Below are 10,697 nucleotides of genomic sequence, written 5' to 3'. Positions count from 1 at the left end.
TGTCATGGCATTTGACCTTTGGGTTATTCTACCTTTTTGTTCGCATGAAACCTAGGGTGAGCATTCTCGGTTAATTGTTTTTTGAAGAAAAAAAAAAGCAATTTTGAATCAAGGTTTAGTTTGGTTTGGTTTAATCAATTTTAGAAGTTTTAAATCAATACCGAACTAGACTGAATTTTTTTGGTCTTCTAATCAGTTTTTTTTTACCCTAATTAAACTTTACTTTCTATTTGCTATTGCAAGTTGCCAACTATTATTCGGTAGATTAAAAGCAACTGGAGTCGCACGTTATTCTAAATTTTTTTTAGAAAAATAATTTTAGAATAGAAATGAAAAATGAAGAATTGTTTTTGGAAATTAATTTTGAAAATTTGTTTTTTACCCTAATGATCTTTTTCAAGATGATTTTTTAAAAAACAAATATTACCATTTGTATTTTATTGTATATTTTTCGAACAACTTAATAATTAAAAGATTGCATCAAGATATTAACTAGTTTAATACAATTTTAAATCTCCAATTTAATCACAGAAATATAATGTATAAAATCTTAAACAAGATAACATGATTTAAAAAAAAAAATACACAAAACTGATATATTTCATTATATTAATATTACAATAACAAAAGAAAAAACAAGAAATTCAACAAGCTAAATCATTAAAAAACAATAACATGAAGAGAGAGAAAAAAGGATCTTGGGCCTTGACTTGCTTGGGCTCGAGTATAGGCCCCTTTAATTCCTTCTAAGATAAAACACGACGTCATTTGCATGGATGACAATGGATGACATGTCATCCATGCATCATCTCTCCTTCGTTACCTGCTGGATTTTAGGCAATCACATCAAATTTTGACGAGCTACGAGGCAATAGAATTGAGCTTCGTCCTGTCCCCAACATCTCGCATTAACTGAGATTTCTCCTTTATTAGATTAGCTTTCTACTCTCACGCAAAATGCTTCTTCAGGTGAACTCCATCGTTTTATCACCTCTTTCCATTTTATAGGATTTTACCACCTCTTTCCATTTTAATGTTAAAAGTAATAGCTACCCGTTAGTGGAAACTCAATTTGTGCAAAGCAGGCAACTGCACCACGTAGATTGGAAAGCAAAAACAGGTGGTTCTGAGCATCAACTGAGGGAGGGATAATGAAACAGTCAGGTCACTGAGTTTCGGACCGATGGTGAGGGGTTTGGGAGCCAACTACCACTGGCTGGAGCGCCAATATCCCTCTCCTCAGAAGCAACGTTGAATAACCTTTCTTTTCAGGTCTGACCTCGAATTCATCATGAACAGTGGACGTGGAAGATAAAGGAACCACGGGAGCTTAGGAAACAATCCTGCAGGTGAACCACATTCCAGAATTCCAACCATTCTAAAATGAGAGTAATCCACTGAACAATAATGACACCGAAAACAGGATGGAATCATAATTCCACTAAAAGATGGAATGTGCATCCATCCACACTAAAATGAGATTTACCCACTAAATAGTAATGGCATTAAAATAAGGGAAAACAATCCCTCTAAGGTGGTTCAACCCCATGCCAAATCTAAAAACAATCTGTCTCCTCGGACAGAACAAAAGGAGATAAGAATGTCACCACGCACTTCTGAACGAAGAAATTGCAGGCTAAAGGGGGGCAAACAAAGTTATGCACCTACTGCTAGTGCAAACATACCTTCCATCCACGAACCACAACCAGCTCTAAATTTTTTGCCAGTCGAACAATGGGTGTTAAATAAATAATTTTTTTAAAAAAAACAGCTACCCAAAACCTTCCCACAGGTTCAAACATGCCAGTCCTGACAGTCCCTACTCTAAATTAACAAATCAAGAGTCCAAACTCCAGACCGAATCACACACAACTAGAAGGGAAAAGAACCTAATTAAGTTGTCAACTAATTTCAATGGCAGACACAATTTCATCAAATGAGAAAGAAATATGAAGACTGCAGTATTCTAAATTCATGGTATCATCCCACTGAAATAGATGAATGATTCCAAAAGTACAAATGCCTAACTGATAGAAACCATAACCAACCTGTAGAATATCAACCAGATTAATCTGGCAGACACATAATGCATCAAATGATCCATAAAGACCAGTAGACCACAATACCATCGCTGGTAATACAACTTGACAGACATCATGAGAAGGTATGGTTACTCGACAACCGCTGCAACATGAGGACGACAAGACTGACTTTCAGACACCCATATTGAGCAATGCCGGACGACAACTCTGGACCTTCTCAAACCCCAAACATGTCCTAGAACTCACTGGAACAGTAGACAATTGTAAATCAATGGTTGCCATGAGAGAGATAATTGACAATTAGTGAAGTGCATTTCAAGAAGATAACAGATGAGAAGGAGAGCAGGGAGAAAGAAGGGAGACGGGTCAGCCAAACATCCTTCTCACTAGTAGTCATTGAATTTGTGAAGAGTACATATGTGATTAATGAAAATAAAAGTTCCATACAAGAAATGGAAATACAATCAAGATGAATCACATGACAAACCTGTTCAACCTCATCTGGTTCTGGAGAAGGGGATTTCGTCGACTCAGAAGGTTTCTCAGCCCCACAATTTTGTCTATTGCACTTAGTCCGGAATGGGTAGTTTATATTGTTGCATTTTTCACACTTCCAGCTTCCCTCCGGCATTTTTTGTTCTAAAAAAGCATGAAGCTCGTCAGTATTATTTCAGAATATGAAGCTCACCATGTGCAGGATTAAAGATGACTTACTGGAATTTTTGTCAGACTTAGCAGCCTGTAATGACAAGAAAATATTGAAAATTAGACAACTTACCAGTATTAAACAAAAGTGGAAACTACAAATTAGGCAGATTACCATTACTGTAAAAAGGTACAAGCTAAACCGATATAGATTCTTGTACAAAAGATATGACTTGAACTTCCAAATAATCATCTAAGCTTATCCAAGTTCGGAGCCCCAAATGGTAAATAGATAGCTCAAAAGGGCCGATTACATGACAGAAAAATGCCAACGAAAAAAATAGAGTGGTTCTTCTATCTTTAAGAAGAAAGTAGCACAAACCTGAGATCCTGGCTTTGGTGTATTGCACTTTCTCATGTTGCAAAAAGTTCTAAAAGAGAAGTTAACGTTCCCACATTTTGGGCATGCCCAGTCATTATCACGCGTCGCATCTAAAGTAGCATTATAAGAAGTAAAGATCAAGGTTAGAGGGTAAATAAGTTTCAAGCTGTTTCCCATACACATCGTATTGATGACAAACCTGAACCCTTCTGAGATTTATCGTCTGGGAAAAAACCTGGCCTTGGCCCCTGGAAGAAATAGAATACATTTATGAAATCAATTTCATATCCACAAGGGAATATTTCTAGAATCTAAAAACATAATGAAACATGTATTTAAATGCGTATTTATTTCCTTTACTAAAAACAGATAGCTCCATGCATAAACACAAAATGCTCACCGATTGGCAGATAAATAAAGTGACTGTTGTATACTTAAACATGAACTATCAAGTTATATAAAAACATAAAAGCAAACTACGAGAAGCCCTTAAAAATACAAAGAAGAGCACATATACAGGAGCACTTTTCGCATTTATGCAAACAGATAGGAACATGAAGCAAGGACCAATTAAGCATAACGTGAAAGTCACTATTTTAAAGCCCTGGACCTGTCTCATAAATTCCACAACCTATCGGACTAATAGTGAGAATAATTACTAACATACCATAGCTGCAGGGCCAATTGGCATACCCAATCCATACCGGTCCATTAGGGGGGGCATCGCGTACATCCCAGCTGCAGAAAATTTAAAGAAAAAAGGTCATTACCTCATAAATGCAACCTTAATCATCCAAAGGACAGACATACATACATAACCTACAATAGAGAGCATGTGGAGAGACCGTTGGTAATAAAGAAACAATAATTATAAATAGAAGACACCACAAGTTCAATATATCAAATATAACAACAGAAGACAATACAGTAGAATACATTATAAACCAGGAAGAAAAGCAAGGGAACATGATCGAAAAGTTGGTAACAAATGGTAAAAACAAAAAAATACTAGTATTAAATAGGGAAAGCAGAAGAAACAAAAATACAATCCTAGAACATGATGAGGATTTTTAAGGAAAAAAATAAGAGAAAAGACACAAGAGCATACCATTTCCCATCATAGATCCACCAGAGTATGGAGGTGGTCCTGACATATGCAACGGTCTATATGGACTGCCACCAGAAAGGCGGCTGCCATAGTTGTAATGATAAGCTGAGCCCCCAGTGAACGGAACGTCATATGGAGGAATAGAGGATCCATTGAAGAGGGAGGGCCCATATGGTGGCATACCCATATACATTGAAGAAGGTGCACCAGAACCTAAATATGGAGCTGATGAGTAACCCTGTGGTGCTTGCAGGGGCTTGGCAGCAGATTTCTGGTGTCCGGGGGGAGCAAATATATTGATTAGAATCCAAAACAAACAGCAGGAAAAGTCAAATACCATAACAAAATGAGAGTATAAAGAGGAAAAGTGAATAACGTAATCCTAAATCAACCCACTTTCAACTATGTGACTAATGGTCTTGACACTAGCTGCTAGATGCAGACAATCTTCTCTCAGTTTATAAGGTTTGGTTCTTGGAATTACAAGATCCACTTAAATCCAATATCAGAAGAACTGAACATACATTAAACACACCAACATCATTTTATAACAAGGAACGCAGGTCAGTATAGTTACAACTAACCGAATTATGATCAGCTGGCCTGGGTTGGGTACAATTGCGCATATTACAAGTTGTCCTGAATGAAAAGTTGACATTGCCGCAGCTTGGACAAGTCCAGTCATCCTCCCTGCGACTACCTACAAGAGAACGCACACAACTTATTTCCAACTTCATGACCAAAAGCAGAACCTATTGAAAATGCATGCAGTATGGCCAATTTAGTATGTATAAGTTCTCAAATCTTTAAAAGACAAACGCTTATTAGAAAAATAAAGATATAAAAAGAATTGCATACCGTCAGTTCTTGCACGCTTCGCTGCTGATGAATTTCTGCTATCCACCTGAAGAATAAATAAACCGATAATAACAGTAAGAAATCCACTTACAATCTCAAATTAAAAAAATTCAATTCAGCAATTCGTAATATGAACGAAACCCAACTCTTAGCATCCAAAAACTGTTAATTCAATTTCGCAATAATAACAAAAAAACCCGATCCGTTAGGGTTCAGTCCAGAAAGAAAAAATAGAAAAAAAAAGAGAGAGGGCAAGGTTTACAGTTAATGCGTAAATAATTAAAAGAATGAAAAGAAGAGGAACCTGAGACATGGCGTGGTTATCGGGTCTTTAGGTTTTTTTCGGATTGGGGAGGTTAAGAGAGACTGCTTTATTTTGCCCAACTATAGAAAGCAGTGGTTTGGGAATTCTTCTTTTTGTATTTTATATTATATTGAACACTTTGGGGCCTCTACTTGCGCAAATCTTAAGTCTGGTTCCACTCCTTTGATTTTTTCTATTTAAGTGCCTGTTTAGGTGTGTTTTATTTTTCCTACCTTTTCAATTTTTCAATTAAGTGTGTTTACTTTTCTTTCTATTTAAATGCATATAACTAAATTCGATCGAGTCCATAAACATTGAAGTTGTTAGAACTAATTGCATACAAGCTAAATAATGAAGCTTCTTCTCGATGGAGAAAGGTTTGAGATGTTACATGTTGTTTGCTGGTTTCACGTTAGATAATTATAAGAGATATATTTATTTATTTATTTTTATTAATATGAATGTTCAGGTCAGCTTGTGTGTACCTTAATTAATCTCATGGGTTTTGAAATTAACAAGTATGTAAGTCTCTAGTGACCTTAAGGTTTGTGAGACTCGAACTAGTGATCTTTAGAGAGCAAATTTAAAGCTTGATCAGTTAAACTACACCCCTCAAAATTAGAATATATTTATTTATATTAGAATGCTTAATATAGACGAGGATTCTTATCAAATTGACAAAATAGAAGTCACGTGATCTTGCTAAAGCTGAGAAGAATATTAAAAAAAAAAAAACTTTAGATAATTCACTTGTAAATCAAGAAATCAAGAAGAAAGTACTCTCGAATTTTATTGTTAATATCTTTTAATTTTTAAATGTCAACAAGTGGGATGTTTTTCTGGAAAGCAAAGATTTTGAAAGAATTGACATGGATTGCCTACCAAATTTAACGGTACAAATAAACTTGATGAAACAAGCTATCTTGTGTTTGCTGCATGTTTTATAGAAGCAAAAGATCCCTTAGGTCCTCTGATTCTTCATGATGTCGCTGGTTCTCTAGCTAGCTATCTATTTCTAGGTCAACTCTGCTCGTCCACCATTGAACTTGTTTAGTGAGAAGTGTAACATGGAGATTTACGATCCGATGTGTTACCAAGTATTGATGAACTAATATTTTTACGGCATATTTTTATATGTTTTTATTAAAAAAAATATCGGATGAAGGTATAATTTTTTTTTAATATAAATAGTAAAGATATATTTAATTTATTAATAAAAAATTATTTATCTTTAATATTTATTAAAAAATATATAATATTCTATTAATAAATATTAAATAAGAATAGAATTCTTAAAACAAAAATATTTTGCAATGATAATTATAAAATTGTTATAATTATATTTTTATTTCATCAAAGTATTGTTTTTAAATGTTTCTAGTTAATGTTATATTAAGAGTGAATATTAATTAATTAGAGTTGTTGAAACTTATATATATATAATATGAAGTATTTTTTTTATCATAAGTTGAGGTATGAGGAATATCTAGAATTAATATGTAGGTGTTTATTGGATGATATGTACACTGAAGTGACCTGCATGAATATTCCATATGCAGAGATCACATGTATTTATGAAAAGGCTTGTATGATGGTTATGTAAATGATTATTAGATTTAATATCACTAAATTATCTTATATAAAGAGTGTTATATTTTGATCATGCTACACGTTATCGTAAGCAAGGGTAATAAATTAGCAGGTATTGAGTATGACATGAACTATATGAAGGTATTTAAGTAATTAAGAGAGGATTTATCACTCTAGATGAGCTAGAAAAAAATATTTTATATGTTCTAAAATAATATTGATTGTAAATCCTTGAGTAATGTAAAATAAGATTTGAAAAAAAAAAATAAATCTTACAAAAGGAATCAATGATTATTATATCGAGAACAAACATGATTTGACAGAGTAGACACACTTCATACTATAGTATTTAAATCGGAATATTGTTGATGAAAATATAATAACTACACTGAGGAACTGATCATTGAAATATTAAATCAAATAACTTATGATTTTTCTAGTATTTAGGAGATCATGACATATTGCTAGACATTGTATTTGATATTCAAATATAAATTAATTAATTAATTAATTAATAATTAATTAATTTGTTTAATTAATTTAATCTTATTTAATTTAAGACCATGATTCATATTTGAGTCAATTTATTAGGCAATGTAATGGGCTACATACATAAAATCCGTTGGTAAAAAATTAAAATGAGACGATAAATCAAGTGTGATGATAAACTGTTGTAAATAAATTTTAGAAATTAAAAACTTTAATGTAATTAATATAGAGAATTACAATTCTAGACACATAAACAATTAAATAAGAACTTGATTGAATAAAGTTTTGAAGTTAACCTTAAATAATATATATAATATTATTTAAGGAGCAAATTGATATTTTATGGTTTCCAGATCTTTCTATAAATAAAAAGTTATCTTTTATTTTTTATAAGTAGAATATAGTAAAGAAATACATAAAATACACAAAAAAAAAAAAAAAAACTAGCATTCAATTATATATCATTTCATCTCTTAATAGAGTTTAAAATTTTTTTTATTAGTAATTCGTATAGAGTTGGAAACTTGGACTATTAGAGTTGGAAACTTGGATAACCTATTATTTATGACAACTTAATTTTAAAATAATTATTCAAGCAAAAACAAACATTTACTCTTCCTATAATTTTTATATAAATCTTAAACAATTATAAATCTATTTAAGAAGATGCTTGTATAAACCAACCATAAATCTATCCAATAAGATAAACTACTTTACGGTTTCCGTATTGTATATATGCGAAATCCAACAGTTTGAATTGAAAAAGTGTTGGTGGGCATTCGATTTTGACCTGACCAGATGAGTTCGTTGTCCCTGTTCCTCGTAAGAGCTCGTTTCGTTCTATTCACAATTCCCATTCTGTTGCCATCTTTTGAACGAAAAAGTGTTTTAACGAGGAAGCAAGGTTCTAAATTCCAGCAAAGAGACTGTTTGTACTTGATTTTATCATTTTTTTCCGGTGAACATGCTTGATTTTCCAAGTCCTTATCTTGATGAATTGGATTTCTGTTCAATTGAATACCACGCAACGCGTACCCATAAGCCAGCTCTGCGGCTTAACAAAGCCATAATCGAGGTCAAACATGCGAGGGACGCCAGCTCATCCACACATTTAGATAGCGAAGCAATATAGTCAGCATCCTGATATTAGAACATTCGAGCTCGGAGATAATAGCCTGATAGGCGAATGTTAGCTTAAGTGCAGGAGACAAGATTACACAACTTGCAAAGAGAGTTGGATTAAATCCTGAAAATTCAAAAGAACAAGTACAAAAGGAACCCAAGCTTCGTTTTCACTGCTTTCATTAGGTGCTGTTGCTGTTCACCCCTAAAACTGGAACATGGAGGCCGACCCGGCAGGGGAAGCAAATACGAAGATGGCAGCAACAATCATGAAAAAACCTGCAAGGTGAGGTCTATGCTGGAATCCACTGGAGTCACCTGCTTTCTCTGATTGTGATGTTCCTGTTGATGTTGATGCAGCAGGAGTTGCTGTTGTTGAAGCATTTGTGAAGATGGCAGCGTCTGGAGAGCTAGGAGATATGCCTAGAAGCTCTGTTCATTGACAGGGACGATATGAAGTTAGCAACTCCCTAGAGACCTGTGCACTAGCTACTAGTGCTACTCCACAATAGGCAAGGATCAACGGCCTCTTATTTTATATCAGATATATTGAAATTTTCAAGTCATTTTTGTACAATTTTGCATAGAAATAAATAAGGATCCTCTAATGCGATTCAAAATTTTATCTATTTATAGTTGAGGTATAGAGCTTAGCTGATGGACTGACCCATCATCATAACTTTTGGTGGACCACCAAGAATTAAACATAGGATATAATACTCTGTATAATAGATATTACTTTTTAAAATGATTTTTATTTAGAAATATATTAAAATAATATTTTTTATTTTTAAAAAATTATTATTAATATTAATATATTAAAATCACATTAATAAAAAAAATAAAACAAAAAAAATACTTTTTTTAAAAAAATACTTTTAAAATATAAAAACAAACAATCAATCCATTGATGTACAACTCCCTCCTTGCATGTGATGCCCATTGGACCAAGAAATTAATAGCATCTTGAACGACCACCTGTGGATCACGAAATGAAACATTAAATTGCACGGGGAGTGTTTAAATAACAATTATTTTTCTTTAAAATATATTAAAATAATATTTTTTTAAAAAAAAATTATTCACATCAAAACAATAAAATATATAAAAAAATAATTTTAAACAAAAACAAATATTATTTTCTCCTGTAATTTTTTAGGAAACAAAGTTTAAACCGCTTTTGTTCCCAAACGAGCCCTGGTCAAGTGTGGATCGTGACCAAATTAGCAGTGAAAGGCATTTCTAATCTGTTTTTGCACACGTGTGTGTCTATGCTAATCGCTTAGTGGATCAAACAAAGACAGCTGGAGCCAAGTTGCATCATATTGGGTTTTCTTTTCTTGCGATATTTTTTTTTTGTTTTGTTTTCTAGAGCTAACTTTCATGAGGTTGGTTAATCTGTTTGTAATTTATGGGGTGTTAATCTGTTTTTGCATGCATCTTGGCCGAAAGTAGAACGTTTATCCAGCCACAAATACAGCAGCACGATAAATGATTAACATATATGATAGTATCTTCGCACAAAATTATACAGTAATTATGGGAACTAAAGCTAAATTACCTCTAAAAAACAAAACTTAAAAAACAACAACAATAATAAAGAGCATGAAATCAATGGCTGGGAGAGAGAGAGGTACTCACTAGGGCAGAAACTAAGACTAGCATTCTGCAACTGGCAAGCAGTGGGGAGCTGGAGCAACTTAGCCTCCTGGATACCCAAGTTCTTGATCGGTGCACTACCATTGCTTGTTTGTTGCATGATGAAACACAAGCATTTAGGGTCACTTTCTTTAATATTCTGCACTGAAAGGCAACAGTCTTTTGTGGGCGTGTTCGCTTTCCCGGAAGCATAGCTCAGGCAACCCATTAGTTTTTGGAAGTCACTGCTACACTCCTCCGTCACACCATCCCCGTTAACAGCCCTAAAAAGAGAAGCACTGGGAGCAAAGAGCAACAAAACACCCAAGAAAAAAAGGGACTGGCTTCTCATCTTTGATAGCTTGGTAAAAACGTAAATTCTTTTGGGCTATGGAGTGATAAAAAGCTAAGCCTTCCAAGGCTTTGGTATATAACAATAAGACCAAGAGAGGGGGGGCATGGTGACATTTATCAATGGTACTTGTATTATTAATGTGGCGACATGATTTGTTGGATCTG

General features: G+C 33.6%; 2 protein-coding genes across 5 annotated transcripts; both read right to left on the bottom strand.

Moving 5' to 3' along the window:
- Nucleotides 1-582: 582 nt before the first annotated feature.
- Nucleotides 583-5,471, bottom strand: LOC7481226 (ranBP2-type zinc finger protein At1g67325). 4 transcript variants are annotated; one of them, XM_024596391.2, is made up of 10 exons: nucleotides 5,340-5,471; nucleotides 5,036-5,081; nucleotides 4,762-4,877; nucleotides 4,178-4,448; nucleotides 3,737-3,807; nucleotides 3,269-3,317; nucleotides 3,070-3,179; nucleotides 2,757-2,781; nucleotides 2,530-2,681; nucleotides 583-1,343 (listed from the first exon to the last, which is right to left on the bottom strand). In XM_024596391.2, exons 1-10 carry the CDS (start codon nucleotides 5,346-5,348, stop codon nucleotides 1,290-1,292), a joined length of 903 nt encoding a protein of 300 aa, XP_024452159.1. In that variant the 5' UTR covers nucleotides 5,349-5,471; the 3' UTR covers nucleotides 583-1,289. The 4 variants fall into 4 exon arrangements, with proteins under 4 accessions (XP_024452159.1, XP_052307255.1, XP_002303795.1 ...); XM_052451295.1 differs by lacking the exon at nucleotides 5,340-5,471 and adding an exon at nucleotides 5,182-5,279; XM_002303759.4 differs by lacking the exon at nucleotides 583-1,343 and adding an exon at nucleotides 1,965-2,287 and having other exon boundaries at nucleotides 5,340-5,467.
- Nucleotides 5,472-8,534: 3,063 nt separating this feature from the next.
- On the bottom strand, nucleotides 8,535-10,605 carry LOC7496575 (non-specific lipid transfer protein GPI-anchored 1). The gene is made up of 2 exons (XM_002303758.4): nucleotides 10,182-10,605; nucleotides 8,535-8,972 (listed from the first exon to the last, which is right to left on the bottom strand). The coding sequence occupies exons 1-2, from the start codon at nucleotides 10,528-10,530 to the stop codon at nucleotides 8,746-8,748; spliced, it is 576 nt and encodes a 191-aa protein (XP_002303794.3). The 5' UTR covers nucleotides 10,531-10,605; the 3' UTR covers nucleotides 8,535-8,745.
- Between the last annotated feature and the right edge of the window lie 92 nt (nucleotides 10,606-10,697).

The sequence above is a fragment of the Populus trichocarpa genome, chromosome 3 (genome assembly GCF_000002775.5).
Source record: "Populus trichocarpa isolate Nisqually-1 chromosome 3, P.trichocarpa_v4.1, whole genome shotgun sequence".
In the NCBI taxonomy this organism is placed as follows: Eukaryota; Viridiplantae; Streptophyta; class Magnoliopsida; order Malpighiales; family Salicaceae; genus Populus; species Populus trichocarpa.
The sequence above is the reverse complement of the archived record's forward strand: the minus strand, read 5'-3'. Positions and strand labels throughout refer to the sequence as shown.

Excerpts from the sequence above, each read along its gene's own strand:
- LOC7481226 (XM_024596391.2), bottom strand. Across the intron at positions 4,878-5,035 it reads GAAGCGTGCAAGAACTGACG|GTAGTCGCAGGGAGGATGAC; the intron begins GTATGCAATTCT and ends GTTCTCTTGTAG. Across the intron at positions 3,318-3,736 it reads CAATTGGCCCTGCAGCTATG|GGGCCAAGGCCAGGTTTTTT; the intron begins GTATGTTAGTAA and ends TATTTCTTCCAG.
- LOC7496575 (XM_002303758.4), bottom strand. The coding sequence starts at position 10,530 with ATGAGAAGCCAGTCCCTTTTTTTCTTGGGTGTTTTGTTGCTCTTTGCT. Across the intron at positions 8,973-10,181 it reads TAGTCTTAGTTTCTGCCCTA|AGCTTCTAGGCATATCTCCT; the intron begins GTGAGTACCTCT and ends GTCAATGAACAG.